Genomic DNA, 22947 nt, shown 5'->3' with positions numbered 1-22947 from the left:
GGGCTTAAAAAGAGTTATAAGAATTTAAAAGTCCCTTCATTCTTTGAATAGGTAGTGGATTGTAAATGTGGAGCATCTCTCCGACCTGACTGATATGTTTTGTTCAATATGTTTTGTTATGTAGGATGGTTCCCTGAGTGGGAGAGAATGTGAAATAAATGAAAAATGAAGGCAATGGAAAAACAATAGTTATCAGCCCTCCCCTCCCCTCCCCAAAATATGAACAATTAATACAGAGAGAAGATGTAACTTAGGAACATACACATATGTAATTTTACTGTGGATACAGTCACACCAACATTTACTAAGTGTCTACTTGTATGCAGTTTCTGACCTAAAGTTCTTTATGATCTGATGGAAGAATACAAAAGGTAGTAAGAAGCTGAATGTGAAGAGGGTCGTGAGGATCATGGTGAGAAAGTAAGCCAGAGAAGTCCCAAAGTAGTGCAGCTCTCTAAAGGCGAAAGTTTGGAATTCATGACTCTACCCTCCAGTCAGAGAGGCAGAGGGTTATGAAGGGGTAGAGTTCTAAAGCTGATGAGGTCTTACTGGATGATGACATTTTTCCAATATTGAGCTTCCTGTGGCATGAAGAAATCAGCCAGAGAAATCTCAAAGTAGTGTAGCCAGCTGAAAAATGAGGAAATCATGGGAAGTCATGTGAATAAATGTTAAATTCTGAGAGACAACATAACCCCAGCATTTGAGGGAAGAGAGTACACAAAGGTTTGTTGTTTCCTTTCTGGAATGGATGGCTTTATATTGGGGATGACTAGAGAAAAAAATCTTTGTCCTGAAAGTCTACTTCTGTACTTTATTGCTTAGAAAAAGAATTTGATGGTTTTTTTCAATAGTGTACTTTCTTGGCTCACAGAAAATGTTAAATCAGCATATGAATGCATATTGCTACATTATTGATGCTCTTTAATGTAAATAGCAACTACAGATTGGAGTGAATTGTGTAATTACTTTGAAATGAGTAAATTTATTTTCTCTCTGAATCAGACATAATGCTAAAGTTTAGTAAGCAATATCTCATAGAGCTTTCATTTTAAAATATTTTCCTGAACAATAATTTATTTGCAAGTGTTCTTTGCTTGTTTGCCACATATTTGTATGGCATCTGCCAAGAAGTAAAGGGACTTGAAATTAAATATTTTGAAGAAAGTTTCAATAAAGAAAAGGAAAACAGCATATTGATATTTTTCCACAATTAACTTAGAGTGATCCAGGGTCCTCTAAAATACTCTAATGTCTATTTTTCAAGTTAATTTTCAGTCATTATGTGAAGAGCAGTTTTTCTGGAAGTCCACTCCACTGATCACATAAAATGAAGTATGGTGTGCCACATGTGTATTGGAAGGTACCTCTTCTGGTGCTGGTACAATACTGTTCTCTTTCATCAGCTGGTGTTTTCTCCCAGCAAATATGTTTTGGAAATGAATATTTTCATTGTAGACTTGACATCATTGATGCTATTTATATATCAACAAGTTATCAAATGAAGTAGAACTATGTTCTATTTCAAAACAAACAGAAAAATGAAATATGCCTGATTATGGAAAATGAGAAAATAGTGAAGTATGAGTTTTACAATTCTAGCAAAATATTAGAAAAGGAAAAAAAACCCACAGAGATTAGAAAGTACTATATATCCTTCAAGAATGCAAATTAATGTGTAAAAATGTCAAATTTGAAATATTAGTATAAACATGTAGTGAATTATATCTTGAAGATCATTTATTTTAGAATCATTTTTCTTTGATAGTATTTATGATAAAAAATCAATTATTCTAGTAATGATTCAAAAGAGACAATTGAGCGTAGGCTGCATATGCTAAGGTAATATGTACTATACAGATGATGAATCTATAATTTGACAACTCTTCAAATAACCTGTAGACAAATTTCTCAGAGGATTTTTCATCAGATGAAAAATGCACCATTTCTGGGTGAAGAGGTTTGTAACTTCGCTCAGTAGCTAGCACTTCAAAAGCATACTTATGGTTTGAAGTTGGAAAGATAAGGCATGACAGATAAGGTAGGACAAGTGAATCAAACACATGGAATTCTAGCATGAAATATTCTGATGTTCTCTGAGTCACTAAACTTTTCACAGCTTGAAAAGACCCTATAGATAATTCAGTCAAGCTCCATTGTTTTACTGATGAGAAAATGGAGGCCATCCTTTGAGGAATAATGAAAAGAAAGATAATACAATTCTTTCTCATGTTTCAGAAGAAAACTGAACCTATCTAGAGGCCTCTGAAACCATAAAATCTGGCTGATCCCATTTGATCTTGTTTTTGTAGAGAACGTAGCTTTTGTGCTCATTCCTAAGGGAGGAAAAACATTTAGTCATTTTCTTAGAATGGTATGCTGATGAGTTTCCCCAGAACTATGTTTTCAATAACATAATCTGCAGTTTAGATTATACCTTTGGATAGTGACTTACAGCAGAGAAAGCACCTAGGAGAGAGTAACATTAAATTCAGATAATTAATAAACATATTGCAATATAATGTAACAGAGTAATTTTTATTCTGTTCAATCATTCAAAACTTTAGTAAAGTTAACATTAGTAAAGTGTGAAAGGCATTGTGGTATAGTGCATAGAGAACTAGCCTCACTCTAAAAAACAACTTGAATTCAAGTCTTATCCATGACTTATAATTGCTGAGTAATTTGTTCATTCCTGAGGAATTTGATTAAACTTTCCAGATCCAAGGAAATTTTCTTGAATTGTAAATTATATACTAGGGAATTTCTACAATGAGAGCTCCTTTTTCCTGATAAAAGCTCATGTTTAGACAGAAAGAGTGGTAAGGGTATTGTTTTTGTTACAGAGCATTGTCAACCATCTCCAAGACAAGAACTAAAGAAATATGACTTTGACGTATCACAAATTATATAGATAGTTGAACAGAAACTCTAATTTTAATAAATAGTTCACTTTCCTATATTATTTTAAAGCTTATGAAATTATTACCTTACCATAGCCCTCTGAAGTACATAGTACAAATATTGTTATCCCTAGCTTATAGTTGAGGAAACAAAAACTCAGAGAGGTTACATAATTTTTCCGAACTTACACAACAGATAAGTGTCAGAGATGGAATTCAAACCCAGTATTACTGACTACAAATTCAAAACTCTCATCAATATCAATATCAATATATAGATATAGATATAGATATGTCTATACACATATATACACACATGACACATATACACATATGCACATATACATATGTGTATATCTATAACTATAAATCTATACATTTTGATATCAATGTAGATATAGAGACAGATATGGATATGGATATGGATATGGATATGGATATGGATATGGATATGGATATGGATATGGATATGGATATGGATATGGATATGGATATGGATATGGATGTAGATGTAGATGTAGATAGAGATAGAGATAGAGATATATAGATATATAGATATAGATAAACACACTTTATCCAGGCCTGTCAGGTATAGATGTTAGTTTTGAATCAACACAGTATTATAATTCTGTACCTTGATTTTCCATGTTACATGAATGGAATTCCATGTCTGTTTCAGTCACTTAATGTTACGGTGAGTGCATTAGAAAGAGCTAGTGTTAAAAAAGAAAAAAAAAAGCTAGTGTTGTGACATAGGACTGTAACTCTTGCTATTCAGGAGGCTGAGGCTGGTGAACTACTTGAACTCAGAAGTTCTCAAATGCAACATGCTAAGCTAATTGAGTTTTTGCTCTAAATCCAACATTAATATGATAAGCCCCTAAAGATCCTGGGTCGTCAAGCTATCTAAGGGTATAGGTGTTAGATGGTTCACTATAGGCCACATGACAAAAAGAACAGATACAATCATCCATGCTGATCAACAGTAAGACTGGCATCGTGAGTGGCCTCTGTACTTTCTGGTGTGGGTAGTAAGTAAGTAGTAGTTAGGGCAGATTCAATCTGACGAAGAGGAGGAAAAAGAAGGAGGAGGGGAGAAAGGGAGAGGGGAAGAAGAAAGAGAAGAGGGACAGGAGGAAGAGTAGAGGAAGGAGGGTGAAGGAGAATGAGGAGGACGGGAGAAGAAAAGAAAAAACTGAACTCAGAGGTACAGTGCCTGAGTTCTAATCTCACCTCTGCTATTTAAGACATGTATGATTTTGACAAAATCACTTCATCAGTAATGCTTTTAGTTTCTTTATTTGAAAAACTATTTGTTTAGAATAGATTCATAGGCATTTTCTAGCTCTAGCCCAGTGATCTTATAATCCTAGACATTATATTTGATAGCTTTTAGTCTTTGTTCACTCTTCCTTAATGTATCATTAATATATGTTTTTTTTTTCTTCTAGGGGCCGTGGAGGAGCAATTCCTCCTCCCCCACCACCTGGACGAGGTGTTCCAGCACCTAGGGGAACTACTGTGACACGTGGTGCTCTTCCAGTACCCCCAGTAGCAAGAGGGGTTCCTACACCTAGAGCAAGGGGTGCTCCATCTGTTCCAGGATACCGGCCACCCCCTCCTCCAGCCCATGAGGCCTATGAAGAATATGTAAGTACAGTTAAGGCATTGGTCATTGTTGTCGATTGCTTGAACAATCATGAAATAACTAGGACCTCAAAAGCATTAGAGTTAAGAATAGATCAATTAATGCCTGTAATTGAACATGATTTACATTGTTCAGGGTTTGTAGAAGTATATTTGATGCAGTAGAGTCCAAAAGGTAGTGATTTATATGATAAGAACATTTTAAAATGAGCTTTATTTTTGTAAGTATCAATGTTTACACCTATTTTAGGTAAACTTAGTTTAATATTAACAACTAGATGGCATACCAAGATTTACATTATGTAGCTTACATGTTTCAAAGTGGGAAGAATGATATGTTTAATGTGATTGTACACATATAACCTATATCAGATTGCTTTCTGTCTTGGGTGTGGAGAGAAAGGAGGGAGGGAGAAAAATTTGGAACTAAAAGTCTTATGAAAACAAATTTTGAAAACTATCTTAATATGTAACTGGAAAAAAATAAAATACTTTTATGATTTAAAAAAAGTGGGAAGAATGATGCAAAGACTAAATGCAAAGCCTTCTTTTCTCTTCTCCTTTCTTCTCTTCTCTGTATCTCTGTCTATCTGTCTCTATCTCTGTTTCTCTGTCTGTCTCTGTCTCTGTCTCTGTCTGTCTCTCTCTGTCTCTCTCTCCGTCCGTCTCTGTTTATCTCAGGAATACATAAGAAACAAGACTCTAGCATCTGGCAGAAATGGTGTACAAACATATTAATATGTTCATTAATTACACGGCTGTTTTTCCTTTTAAATGTCCTTAATAGTTTTGTACCTACTTATTCATAAAGCAGAAAGAGCTTTATTTACTATTCTTCTTGATGAAAGGGTTAGTTTATATGTAAATAATGCTATAGGTGATTTTATAGTGAGAAACCTCTTGAGTTTCTATTACTTTCCAGAAAGCAAAAATTTCCCAAAGATCCAAATGATAGGAAATACACATTCCATTAACTCTAAATCATTTGAAGGAGGTATTTGTATTAGATGTTGTGTGAGAGCGTTTGAAAGAAACACAAAAGATGTTTTGAGTCCATACTTTGAGAAGATTTCTTAGATAACAGTGGTCTTCCAGACACCTCTCATACTGCTTCAACACTGAATAATAGCCTTTATTTTCTGCCAATTCTCCCATAGACTCTTCATTTCAGCTGGATAAAGTATCTAACCATTCTTCAAGACAAAGAATAGTTCTCTCTGAGAACTTCCTCTAATAGCTTAAAAAAAAAATAAAAAACAGAACTTTTTCATTCACTGATGCTCCCTCAAAACATTACAACCAAAATTCATTTTGTCCATGCAGTTGTGCAGAATGAAAATGAGGCAGACAAATTTTTTGTTACTTCTTTTAAGCTCTGTGCTCCTTCTGTCTCACCTAATATCCTGTCTAGATTTTGCCATAATAAATATAACCGACATTTACAGAATGCTTTAAAGCATTTAAAGTCAAAAAATGCACTGAGGGACAGCTGGGTGACCTAGTAGATAAAGCACCAGCCCTGGATTCAGAAGGACCTGAGTTCAAATCCAGTCTCAAACACTTGACACTTACCAGCTGTGTAACCCTAGGAAAGTCACTTAACCCTCATTGCCCCACCAAAAAAAAAAAAAAAAGCACTGAACCTGAAATCAGTTTGACAAGTTCAAATCTGGTCTCATATACTTCTTAACTTTGTTATCCTAGACAAATCACTTAACCTATGTTTGCCTCTGTTTCCTCAACTATAAAATGATATTAATAGCACTTATCTTGCAGGGATGTTGTGAGTCTCAAATAAGATATTTGTTTTTAAAAAGTGCTTTAAGCAATTCCTTATAAATAGTAGATATTATATAAAATACTTATTCCCTTCCCCCTTTCTGACTTACCCAGAGTCATATAGTCAGTAATTGTCTGATATGAATCAAATTCTTCCTGATATCATGTCCAGAACTCTATTCACAACATCACACTCATTATTTCACTGCTAGTCCATAATCTATACTACCCACTGTGTGGTGATGCTCACAGTATATTTCTTATAAATAATGATAACAACTCAGTTTAATATTTCCAAAATACTTTCCTCATAATAGATTCCTGAGGTAAATAGTACCTGTATTTTACAAATAATAATAAAAAACAGATGTTCAGACTGGTTTATAATCTTGTTCATGATCACCTTCTAGTGAGTATCAGAGCCAGAATTAAAACTCATGTAATCAAATTCCAAGTCTTGAATTCTTTCAACTATATTTATATTTATTAATATTAAAGCACAATAGTAATGTAACCCAGGAATTGGCAAACTACCACCCATAGACCAAATATGTTCCATTTCATGTGTTGGTATGGCTCACAAATTAGAATGACTTATCTTGTAGGCCATACAAAAACAGACAGTGGACTAGATTTGACCCTCAAGCTGTAGTTTGTTGACCCCTGATTTAATATATAAAAATAAAGCGTTAACTAATATTAGTAGCTGTCATATCTTTAAAAATCAGATCATCTTTACATTTTTATTTGAAAAGGGTAAAAAGTTTGCTAATCAAAGTTAAAGTCTATTTCTTGGTCCCAGGTATCAGTGCATGAAATTATTTTGTTGAGACTGGTTTCCTTTCCTACAAAATAAAATGAAAACTATGTGAAATATATATATATATATAGAGAGAGAGAGAGAGAGAGATACACACACATATACATATATACACATGTATATATATGTGTACATATATTCACATGTGTGAATATATGTGTTGTATACATACACATATTTGTGTGTTGTATGTATAGATATACATATATGTTTAGGAATTCAAATATATTTAATAACATAAGAAATTTTTATAAGAGATATATAAACAGAAAATTTTAATGAAAAGTTTTTCTTATTGTTCACCCCTTTTAATGGTACCTTGTCTCTAGGGGTGACATTTATAAGTTGTATTTATAATATTTGTCTTGTTTCTAATATTCTCTGCCATGATATGCTTTATTGAGAGAGCCATTAAAATAGTACATCTTTTTTTCTCATATTTTAATATTCCCTACAGAATCTTCAGTGTCATGTATAGTAGAGTGTAAGTTGGTGTTAGCAGATCATTAATAACTGAAAACAACAACTTACATTTTTGCTAACAGGAGACCAGAATGTGTAGACATAAATAAAGTATACTTATCCCCCCAAAAAAATGAGAGGGAGAGGAAGACCTGATCAGAAATTCCTAGATACTTAGCAATTGGGAAACATCCTTGAGGTAGACCATTTATCAATTCAAAATAAAATGCCAAGATTGCCTGACTACTAGGTCTATTCTTAGACTATTGATCTCTCTGTAAGAAGTAAGAAAAACAAAAGCTTAAGCATCTCAATAACCAAATAATATTAACATACTGAGTTGATCGCAAAATCTCACAGGTGTCCTTTATTTTCCAATACAATCCTTAGGAAAGGTCCCCTCATTTTAACTGACAACACCAACCAACTCCTTTCTTAGATTTTTCATTCTCCCCTGCCAGGTCTCAGAATTAAGGTTCTGACCACATAGCAGGTGTACAGATAATCGAATCCACTGCTTGGCTGGCAAGAAAGCATCTTACTGTAAATGGGGCTCTTTGAAAAATGACTTCAGTATTTAACAGCTGAAAATATGTGAGATTTATTCTGAATCAATTAAACTTATCAAACATTTGTAAACACCTGTTCAATACAGGGCAATATGCTAAGTGGTGGGTAATATAAAGGTGAATAATTACATAGTACATAGATGTTGTATCAAAGAGATTCCAATTTGGTACACAAATAGAGACTAAAATGAGATAGGCATATATGAGGGTTTGGAGAGGGAGGATCTTTTCTGGATTGGGGTATCATAGGAGGTCTTGTGAAGGAGGAGTGAATTCCCAAAATATGCTTTGAAATTGGAAAAGGATTTTTAAATGTAAATGTGCTGGATCAGGAGCAGGGAGGGAAGACAATGAAGAGAGAACTTATTCTGGAAGTGAATGATGTACAAATCCACAAAGCTAGATAAGGCAGGATAGGGTCCAGAATAACTAGAAGTCTATTTAACTTAGAATGTGGACCATAGGAAGTTGATAATATTTTAAAAATCCAGAGTTTAGTTAAAGCCAATTGTTAGATATGTTCTATCATAGGACAAATCATAAGCTAAAAAACAGACCACACTAGTGTGCCTGATACATTTGGAAAACAATGAATATTACATGTCGATTGGAGCAGAGAGTTTGGGTAAGACAGTATTTGAAGCTGGAGGTAAGTTTAAGGACAGGTCATCTTAGGATAAACTTATTTCATTGACTTGAACAGTGGCATATATGGCATATTTACCAAATTTGCTGATAACATAAAGCTGGTAGAGGTAATTAACACATTAGACTATAAAAATCTAGATTTAAAAAGGCTTTGGTATTTCTGAGGTTCTTTCTAACTCCAAATCTCTGTGGTATTCTGTGAATAAAACAAAAGTTAATAAGATGAAATTTAACAGAGATAAATATAAACTCTTGCTTGGGTTTAAAAAAATCAAATTCACAAGTACAAAAATGAGATAGGAATGACTAGACAACAGTTAGCCTGATAAACACTTGGAGATTTTAATGTATTGTAAAACCCATCCAAGTCAACATTGTGTTATAGCAGACAGAAAAGGAATACAATCTTAAGATGAACTTAGCAGATGACAGTCTTACTATAGTCTGTCGATCAGATTTTTATCTAGATAGTATGTTTCCATTTTAGGTACCATGTTTTGGGAAAGGAGAGTTCATAGGAGAGCAACCATGGTAATGGACCTCTGGTTAAGGTCCTATGAATATTGGTTAAAGGAAGTGGGTGTGTATAGCCTAGAAAAGAGAAAACAGTGTAGAATGAGAGATATTATCAAGTATTTGAAGGGTTGTCATAAAGAAATAGGATTATCAGATCTGTTTTTATTTAAAGCTCCAATAGATCCCTAGTTCAGTAATGGGTAGATATTATTGAGAAGCAAATATAGGTTTGACAAAAGGAAAAACTTTGTAATAATTAGAGTTATCCAAGAATGGAATTAGCAGACTTTTTTTTTTTTCTCACTGGAAGGGGGTGCAATGTCTACTTCCCAGAATACAGAGAATTCTGTCAGTTACACAATAAACTACAATCTCAGCTAAGATCTCTTATAGTTCTTAGGTTTCATGATTCTGTTTTTAAAGAAGTACAAAGGGATTGGATTGTGGAAGGCTTTGAATACTATGTTAAGGAAATTTTCTTTTCTCCTATTGCATTGAATAGTCCTTGAAACTCATTAAACAAAACACTTTATGAATAGCAAGGATCATTTTAGGTAGACTATGCATTGTTAACACTATCTAGTACCAATGAAAAGGAAAGGCCAAAGCAAGGAGATCAGATAGGAAACTATCAGGAGAGTTGAGGGAATGAGTGCCCAAAAAGTAAGTTATAATGGAAATTGTCAAGAAAGGATAGATATTAGAGATGTGATTAAAAATAACTTTTTTAAATTATTTAAGATAAGTTATTTTTAAGTTATTTAAGATAGCTCAAAAATTTTGAGACCAGAAAACTATCTGGTACAACTGAATAAAATAAAATTCATCTAGCTGGAGTAAGATCAAGTTTGGGAAACAGATAATGAATGGCATAGGACATATTAGTATATGTACTGAGTGTACAAAGTACTCGTGGATATTCCTTTAATTTTATGATTGAATAGGAGGATTAAATGTAATATGATGAACAGAATATGATTTTATGTAGAGACTTGAATTTGCATCTTATTTCTTATAAAATATTTTTGGGGAAAATACAGCTATTCAGTGCAATTTCCTTTGATTTCATTGCTAGCAATCACAAATAAGACAAATAATTATTCATCAAAAATGAAAGAAAATGAACTTCTAACTTTTCTAAATACAATTGTGTTATTTAATTTACTTTTTTTTGTATTCTCTCCTTTGGGCATCATAAAGATATCAATAAAATATACTAATGTACAACAATACATTCAGAGAAGATGTGATTAAAATTCATTTCAAACCTACACACACACACAAAAGCTTTGTCCAAATGAAATCAATCATGCTAACCTAATTTATAAAATTCATTCTGACAAATTTTTAAGGAGCTTTTCTTTTCATTAGTCTTAACTAAGCCTTTTGGCATTCCAGGCCATCTTATCTAATTCAGGCTCAGCAGCCTCCTTCCAGGAACAATAAGAAAACTCCACAATTCACTAGTAAATCAATAGCCCTTAAAAGTTCTATAAATAAGTATAGGCATACCAACTTTCAGTTTCATGTGTACAGTAATTTTTAGACAAGAGAAAGAAATACATATTAAATGATAATTGGAATCAATTCTTCTGAGATTTTTGAAGAAGGAAAGATTAATCTATAATACATTTTGTAGGATGCCATTGCCCAGAGGAAAGAGTTTTAATTAGGATTTCTGGATTACATGTCTGTTCCTATATAAATTTCCTTTGGGAATTTTATACATTTTTCACCTTCACATACACCTATATTTTCATGGAAATTTACATTACCATTAAAACTATTTCCATATTATCCAATATCTTCATGATAACATCATTTCAAGCTACATCATGATGATAGTTCATCAATATAGGCCCATGAATTTAAGGATATTTCAGTTGTTTTAAGGATTATTAAATATTGTGACATAGTGGAAAAGAAAGTTGCCCTTAGATTCAGGAAGACCTGGGTTATTACATTGCTTCTGATATATGAGAAGTAGGTCACATGACCATGAACAATTCACCTAAATTCTCAGTGTGCTATGCAACTCACTAAAAATATAAGCTGCAGAGATGGTGATGAAATGTATTGGTAGAGAGAACTTCTTTACTAAGGATCATTTCTCCAAAATAACAAGGCTTGCCATCTTTTGAGACAGCAAGGTGGTACAGTGGATAGAGTGCTTGTTCTGGAGTCAAGAAGAGCTTAATTCAAATATGGCCTCAGAGATTTCCTAAATGTGTGGCATAATTTCCCACATTTACATTGGAGCAAGTTTCCCAATTCTGTTTTGAAATACATGAAGGAAAAAAAAAATTTAAAAGGGAGCAGCTAAGTGGTATAGTGGATAAAGAACCGGCCCTGGATTCAGGAGGACCTGAGTTCAAATCTGGTCTCAGACACTTGACACTTACTAGCTGTGTGACCCTGGGCAAGTCACTTAAAACTTATTGCCCCCCCCCAAAAAAAATACATGAAGCAGCTCAGCTAACCCTCCTCAGAAACCAATTATAGCAAAGGGCACTTGATGGCTCCTCAAGATTCAATACATATTTAAATCTCCTCATTAATTAGCAGACCTTGTTCTCTTAACATAATTCATACATACAAGACAATAAATTACAATTTGTGCAGTCATTTAAATCAACATAACTAGCTAAAATATGAATCCATTAGATGTATAGTTTGAAGGTGTATAGGCCAGTCTAAAGGTCAGGATATTCTTATCTCTTTATCTATTATTTCCTGGCCTAGAACTGTATAACTGTGCCTTTTGAAAACTTTTATTTTCTTCTTTTTAGAGTAGACAGTGGGGCAAGGAAAAAAAAAAACATGTCATATAGAAAAAGAAGATAGTGCTTTTCATTCATGTTATTCAATGTCAGGGAAGCACATTGGCCTAGTGGAACAGAGAATGGCTTCAAAATCAGGAAGACCTCTATTAAAGTTCTGCTTCTGACATACACTCCATCAATGACTTTGGCCAGGTCATTTAAAGTCTCATTGCACCTAATTAACTCTCTAAGATAGTAGTTCTCAAACTTTTATACTCTTAAAAATTTTTTCAGGACACTTTGCAAAGTGCTTTTTTTTTACATGGATTATATCTGTCAATATTTACTAGAGTAAAATGAAAACATCTTACTATTATTATGAAAATATTTTGAATGCCTGGACTCCTTGAAGTCTCAAGGAATTCTGGGGTTCCCCAGACCACACTTTGAGAACTCCTGCTCTAAAACAATAATTTCAAGAATAGTTGCTAATTTACATTGATAGAAGTTTCTTCACAGAGTTCTCCATATGGTTGAAATTACTGGTGCACACCAATTTCACATCTTCCTTTGTGTAGTAATATTATATGATGACAAGATATCTTGCATTTATCTGCATTTTCAACAGTTTCTGGGCTAAATGGAACACAGAGAATATCTCCTTTGTAGGAAAAAAAATTAAAACAATCCCTTTTGTACTGGTAAATACATAGTTCAGACACATAGGGAAAGAAGTTTCTGCCACAAAGGCAAAGTTTCTGCCAATTAGATAAACTAAAATGAGTTCTAAGTTAGTTCCTGTGGAAAATACAATTCCATTTCCAAGCCCCTAATGCAGATGTTTGAGCCACAGTGTCCCAACCTCAGTCTTCCATAGTTTTAGCTGCAAACACTGACACTCTAGCATTTCCAATCTGCATGCTTCTATTTCTACTGTGTTCACAGTCTATCCAACTTTCTACCCACCTGTACCCAACTCTGTGAGGTAGGTGGGGAATAATATGGCTGCCCTTTGCTTATCTTCCTTTTTCCTTTGGTATGGTATACTGATAAAAATCAATTATAGGGGGGCAGCTAGGTGGTGCACTAGATAAAGTGCTGGACCTGGATTCAGGAGTACATGAGTTCAAATCTGGCCTCAGACACTTGACACTTACTAGCTGTCTGACCCTGGGCAAGTCACTTAACCCTCATTGCCCTGCAAAAATAAATAAATAAATAAATCATAGGTTTTTCTGTTCAAAGGATAAAGTGGCCTGTGATGAAAGAGACCTTAGAAGTTATCTAGGGCAGGGGATCTTCAAACTTTTATTTTTCTTATCATGACCCCTTAGCAAAAACAAATAAAATAAAAACAAAACTATAAATAAATTAATTAATGAACAACAGAATGAAAAAACTAATTAATTAATTATTTGATCAATTAATGGATGAACAAGGGTGTGCACATCTTCAATAGCTGTACATTTAGTTATTTATAACTTACATGATATATTACTATGCTAATAATTAAGTATTGTGTAAAACTTACAAAACAGAAATTTAAAAAAAAATTAAATTATATTTGACCCTTGACTTAGTAGTGAGCCCCAGAAGCTTATCAAATTGGGGAATGACATGGTTGGACAGGAGGCTTTTGTAATTCTCTTTTCCAGCAATTCTCAAATGTTTTGGTCTCAGGATGGTTTTATATTCTTAAAAATTATTGAGGACAGTCTAAAGAGATTTTGTTTAAGTGAGTTATACTTATCTGTATTAGCCCCATTCAACATTAAAATGTCTTAGTAGTATTGTTAAAATAGTGTTGACCTCATAGACTACCCTGAAAAGGTCTTGGAGACTCCCAAAATTCCTTGGACCACACTTTGGAAATAGTTGGCCTAGGTAAGAATTTCTGAAGGACTAACATCTAGAAGTCACCATGTAAGAAGAGAGACAAGGCCAAATGACCAGAATTAGTGACTAATTGAACATGTTGGGGAGACTGTGAAAAGTCTAGGCTAGGAATAAGATTGCAGATTGGAACTGGAAAGATGCCCTCAACAATAGTAAGGAACAAGAGGTGAATTTGGAGGAAAAGATGATATAATGAGATCTATAATACAAATCAAACCTATATATACTTACTCATCCAGGATGACTCATTTTATTTCACCAAAAAAAAAAATGTATAGATGTATGAAGGAATAGGACAGTCTATAATATAGAGCTTTCCCATAGAGGGGCATTTGCAACAGCCAAAAGTGTATGTGGGGACCAGGGAGGGTGATTTATGGGAATGGGGGCATGGATTTTGCTTATATAGCATTTAGCATGGGTCCTAATTACGTGATGACTACCCAGAGGCTACCCAAAGGGGCCAATAGACAAATCATTCCTGTAAGGTAAAAGGGTACAGAATAAGACAATGTTGTGTGGTAATGAGTAAAGGAATGGCATAATCATGTTGTGCACAAGGTTTCACTGGACTATTGAAGGGAGAATGGTATACAGTCTATGTTTATATCCTCTGATTGACGGATCACACTCTCCCTACCCCCTCCACATAGGTTCATTCTATGGCATCTTCGGAATACTTATCTCTGATTTTGATACAAATGGAATGCATGACCTATGGTCACTTGCCACCCTAAATCTATAATTTAATACAGCAAAGACAAGTTTTATTTTTGTCAAATAAAATATATTTTAAAATAGAGATAATATGGAAAAAATAGTTTAGCTATGTCATATAGTCCATTTAGATCCCTAAAATTCAGCTCAGTGCCTGGCACATAGTAAGTGTTTAATAAATTATTTTTTCTTTTTTTTTCTTTTTTTTTTTTTGTGGGACAATGAGGGTTAAGTGACTTGCCCAGGGTCACACAGCTAGTAAGTGTCAAGTGTCTGAGGCCAGATTTGAACTCAGGTCCTCCTGAATCCAGGGATGGTGCTTTATCCACTGCACCACCTAGCTGCCCATAAATTCTTATTCATTGACTAATTGAACAAATCCACCTAACCTTCTTCAAAGGACTCTTCCCTGAGATCACCACCCCTCAAAGAAATTATATTTTAATAGATGGATAAGACATGTACCCAAACAGATATTAGATGAGATAAGACTATGTTAGAAGCAAAGGATAAATAAATATGCTCCAAGAGATGGAAGAAGGAAGGATCATTCTAGATCCATAAAGTGACTAAGTTTCCAACAAGTAGGTTGTACCTAAGAAGATGCCAATTAATGGAGATGTGGGGGGAAAAAGTTCTAGATCTGATCAAATGCATGGAAATGAGAAAAATCTGGACAAGATTTAAAACACACAAACATAGGTAGTCTCATCAATAAGCATTTACTAAATGCTTATTATATGTCAGGTGTTAGGAAAGGCAAAAGACGGTCTGCCCTGGAGGGGCTCACAATCTAAAGGGAGAGACAATAAACAAACAAATGTAAATGAACAAACTATATACAGGATAAATAAGAACTATTAACAGGAGGAAGGCATTAGAATTGAGAGGAATTGGAGTAAGCTTCCTATAGAAAGTGAAATTTTATCTGGGACTTGGAAGACAGTGAAACAAGAAAGTGGAGGATGAAGAGAAAAAGAAGTCAGGGCAACTAGGTAACTAGTAAAAATGCCCAGGGACAAAGAAGGAGTGCAATGCTTGCAAAACAGCAAATAAACCAGTGTCACTGTGACATAAAGAGCAATTAGTCCAGGGTAGCTGGAAAGTAGAATGTGTGAAGGGAGATAGAGGGAAACAAACCAAGAAAGACATATTTGAGAGAATTTTAAATAGTAAACTAGGAATTTTTGCTTTACTTTCTTTTGTTTGTTTGGTTTTTTGTTTTGTTTTGTTTTTGCTGGGCAATGGGAGTTAAATGACTTACCCAGGGTCACACAGTTATTAAGTGTCGAGTGCCTGGGGTCAAATTTGAACTCAGGTCCTCCTGAATCCAGAGCTGGTGCTTTACCCCCTGCACCTTCTAGCTGCCCCCTTTTATTTTCTAAGAAATTAGAAATCATTCTTTTTTGGCAACCATTTCAATCTCTCAATTAGGCAGTTTAGAGGCAGCATGGCCTATTTAGGGGATTTGGGTTCTGGTGCCACCTCTGACACCTATTGACAGCATGACCCTCTCACAATTCAGTTACCTTATCAGTTCTCTAGACAACTTCTTTTTGTTTGTTTTTTGTTTTTGTTTTTGTTTTTTTTCAGGGCAATGAGGGTTAAGTGACTTGCCCAGGGTCACACAGGTGGTAAGTGTCAAGTGTCTGAGGCCAAATTTGAACTCAGGCCTGGTGCTTTATCCACTGTGCCAACTTGCTGCCCTGAAGCAATTTCTTAAAACTAAAAATTGCAGAGCATTTGGCAGAGAGAATTTCCATAATGGGAGTTTCCTATGGCAATGAAATTACAAGTCTGAGAGAGAGATAGATTGGGAAACTGGGTTACCTGATCTTTACTGTGTTTCAAGCATTTGTTGTTGGCCATGTTGGGCAAACATCAAATCCTCAGGTCTTCCTCCAGAGAGGGACCTGGGTTGTTGGTGGGCAAAAATGATACTTAAAAGGTTGCTAATTTTCATTTACAGAAATCAGAACTCACTGTTATTTCAGCCAGAACTTTTTCTCAATAACACATTTTGTTTCAAAACCAACTGTACCTAGCAGCATGGTATAGTGGAAAGGACACTGAACTTGGAACAAGATGTCCTGGGTTTAAATCTTTATTTTGTCAATTAACTGCTTGTGGCACCTGGGATAGATTATTTTTACCTATCCAGGACTAAGTTTTCTCATTTATAATATCATGAGGTTGGCCCGGATAACCTCTAAGCACTCTTCCATCTCTAAGAGTATAATATTATAAGGGTGCATTTTCCCAGCATGGCCTTGGCCAAGCATACACATCTAATGCTAAAAATCTCAGTTCTTTTTGGAATGGGCAATTAGGTGGCAAATTGGGTTTTTCATCAGGCTTCCCTTACTCTCCATCTCTTTTTTTTTTCTTTTTTCCCTTTGATGATTGATTTTATAGGACACTTAAGTGAAAAGTGAAAGATTCATCCACTCATCTTCCCAGATTGTCTCCATGGATACTTGTGAATATCAAATTCAGTAATGGTACAGGGGGTAGAGAGAGGTATTTTATCTTTGGAACATTACTTATTACCACTCTGGTCTCTAGCTTCCTCATTTCTGGAACAATAATAATAATTTTAAAAGTCTTCTTTTCAGGTTTATTGTGAGGATCACATGCAATAATGTATGTGTTTTGAAAAATATTAATCACTATTGAAATAGAATTATTATAACATGATAATCCTAGAGTCAGCAGTTCAAATATGGCCTCAAACATTTACTAATTGTATGACCTGGGCAAGTTACTTAACCTCCATTTGCCTCAGCTTTCTCTTCTATAAATTAAGGATAATAATAGCACTTACTTCCCAGCTTTATTGTGAGGATCATTATTGTGAAGAGATAATAATAGTAAAGTTCACTGGCTCATAATAAGTGCTGTCTGTCTATCTATCATCTATCATCTATCTATCTATCATCTATCAATCATCTATCTATCATCTATGTATGTACATAGTACATATGTGTTATATAGTAATAAGAAGAATAAAATAAGTGTTATGGAAAGTTATCTACATTTATGTATGGTGCATTTATCAATTAACAATAGAAAATGAGAGGTAATGGCATTTCAGCTCTGCTGTTTGCCTATTTGTATGACATTAGGCAAGTCTCTAGTTTTCAGTTTCTACACCTCAAAAATGCTATTTATTTTATTCATGCAAACATGGGAATATACATAATTTATATATTTTAAATAAAAAATGACATCACAAATAAAAGCTACTTTGGGCAATTGAAAGATGACTTATAAATGTTCACTTTCATTCAATGATATTGGCAGCCCCTTTTGCACTCATTAGTTTTACTTTTGAAAGGTTGCAGTATCATTTTATAGATGCATTCTCAATTAAACTTGGACACTATAGAATGTAAAGTGGAATGTGAAAAAGGCTAAAGTGGTTCATGACCATGTTCAATGTGATCACATGGATAGAGTACTGGAATGTGAGTCAAGAGATCTGGATTCAAATCTTGATGCTGATACTTACTAATGATGTGACCACAGTCAAGTCACTTTACTTCTCTGAATCTCAGTTTTTTCATCTGTAAAATGGGAATAATGCCTGTAATAATATCTTCTTCACAAAAGGCTCAAAAGGATTAGTTTATGCATCAGCAAGGGCAAATTTCAAAGTCCCCACAATTGTTAACCATAATTGTTTCTCTTAACCCTATGGATGTGGCTATAAAATATAACACTTTTTTTTTTTTAACAAACATACCAGTTGCATGTACATTTTGAAATAAGTGTTGTCTTTCAAAGTTGTCCCCAGAAGGAAAGGGAGAGGGGAAGAGGAGGAAGGGAGTGAGATGTGGCAGGGGGCAAAAGAGGGGCAGTGTTTCTGTACATATTCTAGGGATGCTCCTGTTACTCAAAATATTTTTTTAAATTCCAGGAGCCATGAAGAGAATAGGGATAGGATCCTACTTCCTTAAACTGCTTTTCTCAAGTATAGAAATTGGGTGAATAAAAATGTTAGCTGGGGCAGCTAGTGATTAAAGCAACAGCCCTGGATTCAGGAGGACCTGATTTCAAATCCAGCTTCAAACACTTGACACTTACTAGTTGTGTGACCCAGGGCAAGTCACTTAACCCTCATTGTCCTACCCAAAACAAACAAACAAACAAAAATGTTAGCTGCCAGCAATAGCCAGGTTTACTTCAAAGCATATATTCTGCTTAAATCTACCGGGCTTCAAATCATTGCTTTGAATTACTCTTTCCTGTGCTTATTTCCTAAAACATAGCTTGATTATGTAGTTGTATGTTTACTTCCTTTGAATCATTCTTTTCCTCGGGAAGAATCTAGGTGGCATAGTAGATAGAGCTCTGGGTCTGCAATCAGGAAGACCTGAGTTCAAAAGCCAGCCTCAAATAACTGTGTGACCCTGGGCAAACCACTTACCTTCTGTCCACCTCAGTTTCCATGTCTGTAAAATAGGAATCGTTATACCACCTACCTCCCAAGGTTGTTATAAGAATCAAATAAGATATTAGTAGGGCAATGCCTGGAAATAATAGGCTCTTAATGAATGCTTATTCATCTTTCCTTTTTTTTTTCTCTGAGATGTTCTTTCCCTTAGATCTTGATAATTCCCTGCTAATAAATGTACCTGACCACACCCCTCTACAGGGGGCAGGGAAGACACACCTTTAGAAGCCTTCTTTACAATTTTTAGAACTCTACAAGATAATCAGTCAAATTAATTTACAATCATGTTGTTTTTTATACCCCAATACTATATTACTCACTTTTTGGGGGGGGAGGGACAATGGGGGTTAAGTGACTTGCTCAGGGTCACACATCTAGTAAGTGTCAAGTGTCTGAGGCCAGATTTGAACTCAGGTCCTCCTGAATCCAGGACTGGTGCTTTATTCACTGTGCCACCTAGCTGCCCCCTATACTACTCACTTTTATCAGTTCCCCTCTTCCAAACAATTCATTATTTTATTCCAAATATCTTTTTGCTTTTTCAAATGTTAATTACATCTTGCCTGATAAAGAGTCTAACAATATATCTATAGGCATATCCATTATCATTTATCTCTAATCTATATTTATCTGCATCTGTATTTGTATCTATCCATATTTTTCTGTGTGCATGTGTGTGCATGTACACCTTGGTAATTGAGGCAGTTATTTTTGAGTTCTGAAGGTGCTTAGAGCAATATTAGAATAGGCATCTAGCTCTAAGAGGAGCCTAGTTTAAAAAGTGGTCCTCCTGATATGTTTTTTGTAACAAATCATTTTCATTAATTTTTAATTGGTGCCCACAGAGTATTTCTCCATCTTCCTTTTGTCAGGGCCTCAAATAGGTTGTGTGCTTGCAGAATGTATCTTAACATCTCAGCACAAATTCTGACCCTTTATTGGACCATTGTCTCAAAAGAACTGTCATTTCTTGGGTGGTGTGCTGTGGTGTGGTGTAATGGCATTGTTTTTATATATGTGTTAATTGAAAGACTCTAAATGCCAGGGGCTTTAATGATTCCACCTTTTTCACTTGAATGGAGGTGTGTTTTGGTTCTCCTTTTCACATTTCACATGTGCTGTTCTCATGTCAGCTAATGGTGCTTCCATTCTGTTGAAGTTAAGGCCTTAGGTGGCCTGCGTTCATTATCTTGAAAAGCTGGCTAAGACATGAATAATGGCTTTGAGCTACAAAATTAAGCCTTCAGTTCACTTCAATTCAGTGAAAATTTTGGGGAGAGGCTTGATACAATGGAAAGAGGACTGACTATAAAGTCTGAGAATCTGTGTTCCAACTGTCCCTCTCATATTTATAATTTGTGTGCCCTGTGGCAAATTGCTTACCTTCTCTGGGCCTCAGTTTCTTAGTCTATAAAATGGGAATGATGATAATAATAAAATCTACTTGACTTGGCTGTTGTAAGGTTCAAATGAGATAATGTATGTCTAGTACTGGTGGGTGGTGGCATGATGCTATGCAGTACAGGTGAGCATAATTCTTTTTTATTCACTCCCCATCTTTGTGTGAATTGAACTATTCTTCTTCAGTCACTGCCTTGGCTGTTTGTTTGGGGTTTTTTGGGGGCAGGACAATTAGGGTTAAGTGACTTGCCCAAGGTTACACAGCTAGTAAGTGTCAGGTGTTTGAGGCTGGATTTGAACGCAGGTCCTCCTGAATCCAGTGCTGCTGCTTTATTCACTGTGCCACCTAGCTGCTCTAGTTGTTTTCTTTAAGTCTGACCTTTTCTCCATCCATTTCCTCTGCTCCTCCCTTCTGAAGCAATATTTTTCTTTAAAAACTCTGTCATGGGAAATAATTGGGAGCAAAGTAATAAGGGCCACATCTCTAATACATGCACATAAACTGCTCCCTCCACCCCCAGTAGAAAAAGAAAAGAAAAAAAAAAGATTTGTCTGTTGCCTGAATAATTATCTTAATAAATTATTAATAATAACAATAGCAGCAATAAATAAACAAACATGCAAATGAATAAATAAACGATTGAATGAATGAACGAACAAAGAACAAATGAATGAATGAATAAATAAGTAAATAATATCCTTTCTATACCTCTGAGCCCCAACCCAGATAAATGCTCTGGTAAAATACCAAAGTTGTAAATCTTATCTCTCATTTGAGGTTCTCCTTGATTCTCTCTTTCTAATAAGTTTGTGCAAGGATGCACATAGATTACCAATGCAACACATCACATATGCATATATGCATTTTTGTCACATATCTATTTGTATGTGACAAAATAAAGGAAAGCAAATAAACATTTATGAAAGAAAAAGTATGGTGGGGCAGCTGGCAGTGTAATGGATAAAGCATGGACCCTGGATTCAGGAGGACCTGAGTTCAAATCCGACCTCAGACACTTGACACTTACTAGCTGTGTCACTCTGGGCAAGTCACTTAACCCTCATTGCCCTGCAAAAAAAAAAAAAAAGTATGGGAAATGTTATGGGGGAAATTGGTGGGGGTTTGAGGTAGGGATCCTTAGGAATTCCTATTGAAAGAATTACAACTTCTTGCACACAAATCCAATTAGAGTAAAATAATAGTTTATTTTGGTGCTAGGAAAAGAAACCCAAGAGAAAAGACCTTGGGCTTCTTCTTATGGGGAGAAGGCATGGCCCAGAAGAGTGGCTCTCTGAGATACTTTTCTTCTCTAGCAAGAGACAGGCAGATACTTTTATAAAGGACTGATGGTGAAGGGATCATTTGACTATGGAAAGTTCCCTTACTGGGGGAGGACCATCCCCCACTGATGATGGCTGGAGGAAGTTGGGTGAGGGGCAACTACAATGTCTCAAACCATCTCTGTCCCCCTCATGCCACAAAGGCAGCAGCCATACTTTATCTTATCTCCCCAGGGGCAGGAGAGACTGGAATGAAGGGTGGTGGTCTTGGAGTTATCTCAGTACAGATCCATATCTATAAATAAAATATAAATATGGGCTGCTCTTGCTCACCTCTTTAGGTGTGCCTGTCCTTTGGTTTAGTTTCTAAAGGAGAAGGTTCTTTGATTTGCCCCAGAAAACTTCTGAGGTTCCCCAGTCCCATAACAGGGAAAATAAGCACACTTTCTGGGGAGTAAGAAGGAAGGAAGGAGATTTTAAAAAGTGAAACAATCACCACCTTGACAAGTCTGCCATCCAGGGAGTTTCAGTAGCATAGTATCTGTCCCTGCACTCCTCACCAAGAAACCAAAAATTCAAACCCCCCAGGAATCCTAAAAATTCAAACCCCCCCAGGAATCCTTAAACTTTCCCAAGGGAAAAAACAGCTCTGCCTCCCACCTCATGAATAAGGTGTGGCAGAGCAAGACCCTGGTACACTGAAAAGCAATACCAAGGTCTGCAAGATGATATGCAAGATATGGATGGGTGCTACATCTCTTACTCATGAGCCATCATTCAAAATCCCCTCCCAGTTGTTTGGCACTTCCCAGAAGTTTTGCATTTCTCTCCTAGTTGTTTTGTAATTCCCTCCCCTTTCTTTATTTAGTAATCATACAAAAAGACCAGGTATTCATCTTAGGGAGCCAGACAGTTTTCCATAGTGATTCTGTCTCTGGGTCATATATCCCTTTCTCCTAATAAATCTCTTTTTATTTTATAAGATTCATGATAAGCCTTCACTTCTTTGGGTGAGTTAGCCCTCTACCGCCACCCAGATCCAGGTTGCAAGTCCTCCCAACACACACACACACACACACACACACACACA

At 35.3% G+C, this 22947-nt stretch overlaps 1 protein-coding gene across 4 annotated transcripts in view; it reads left to right on the top strand.

Moving 5' to 3' along the window:
* Positions 1-22947, top strand: part of KHDRBS2 (KH RNA binding domain containing, signal transduction associated 2) — an 840272-nt gene that overhangs the window by 599901 nt on the left and 217424 nt on the right. For all 4 annotated transcript variants that reach the window (XR_006352721.1, XM_043962345.1, XM_043962346.1 and 1 more), the window contains exon 6: positions 4355-4553. Coding sequence is in view for 3 of the 4 variants with exons in the window: in XM_043962345.1 (XP_043818280.1) it covers positions 4355-4553 (199 nt within the window). In the remaining variant the exon portion in view is untranslated. The remainder of the gene's footprint in view (positions 1-4354; positions 4554-22947) is intronic.

Source organism: Dromiciops gliroides, chromosome 4 (genome assembly GCF_019393635.1).
Source record: "Dromiciops gliroides isolate mDroGli1 chromosome 4, mDroGli1.pri, whole genome shotgun sequence".
Classification (NCBI taxonomy): Eukaryota; Metazoa; Chordata; class Mammalia; order Microbiotheria; family Microbiotheriidae; genus Dromiciops; species Dromiciops gliroides.
Note: the sequence above shows the minus strand (reverse complement) of the source record. Positions and strands in the feature narration are given on the sequence as shown.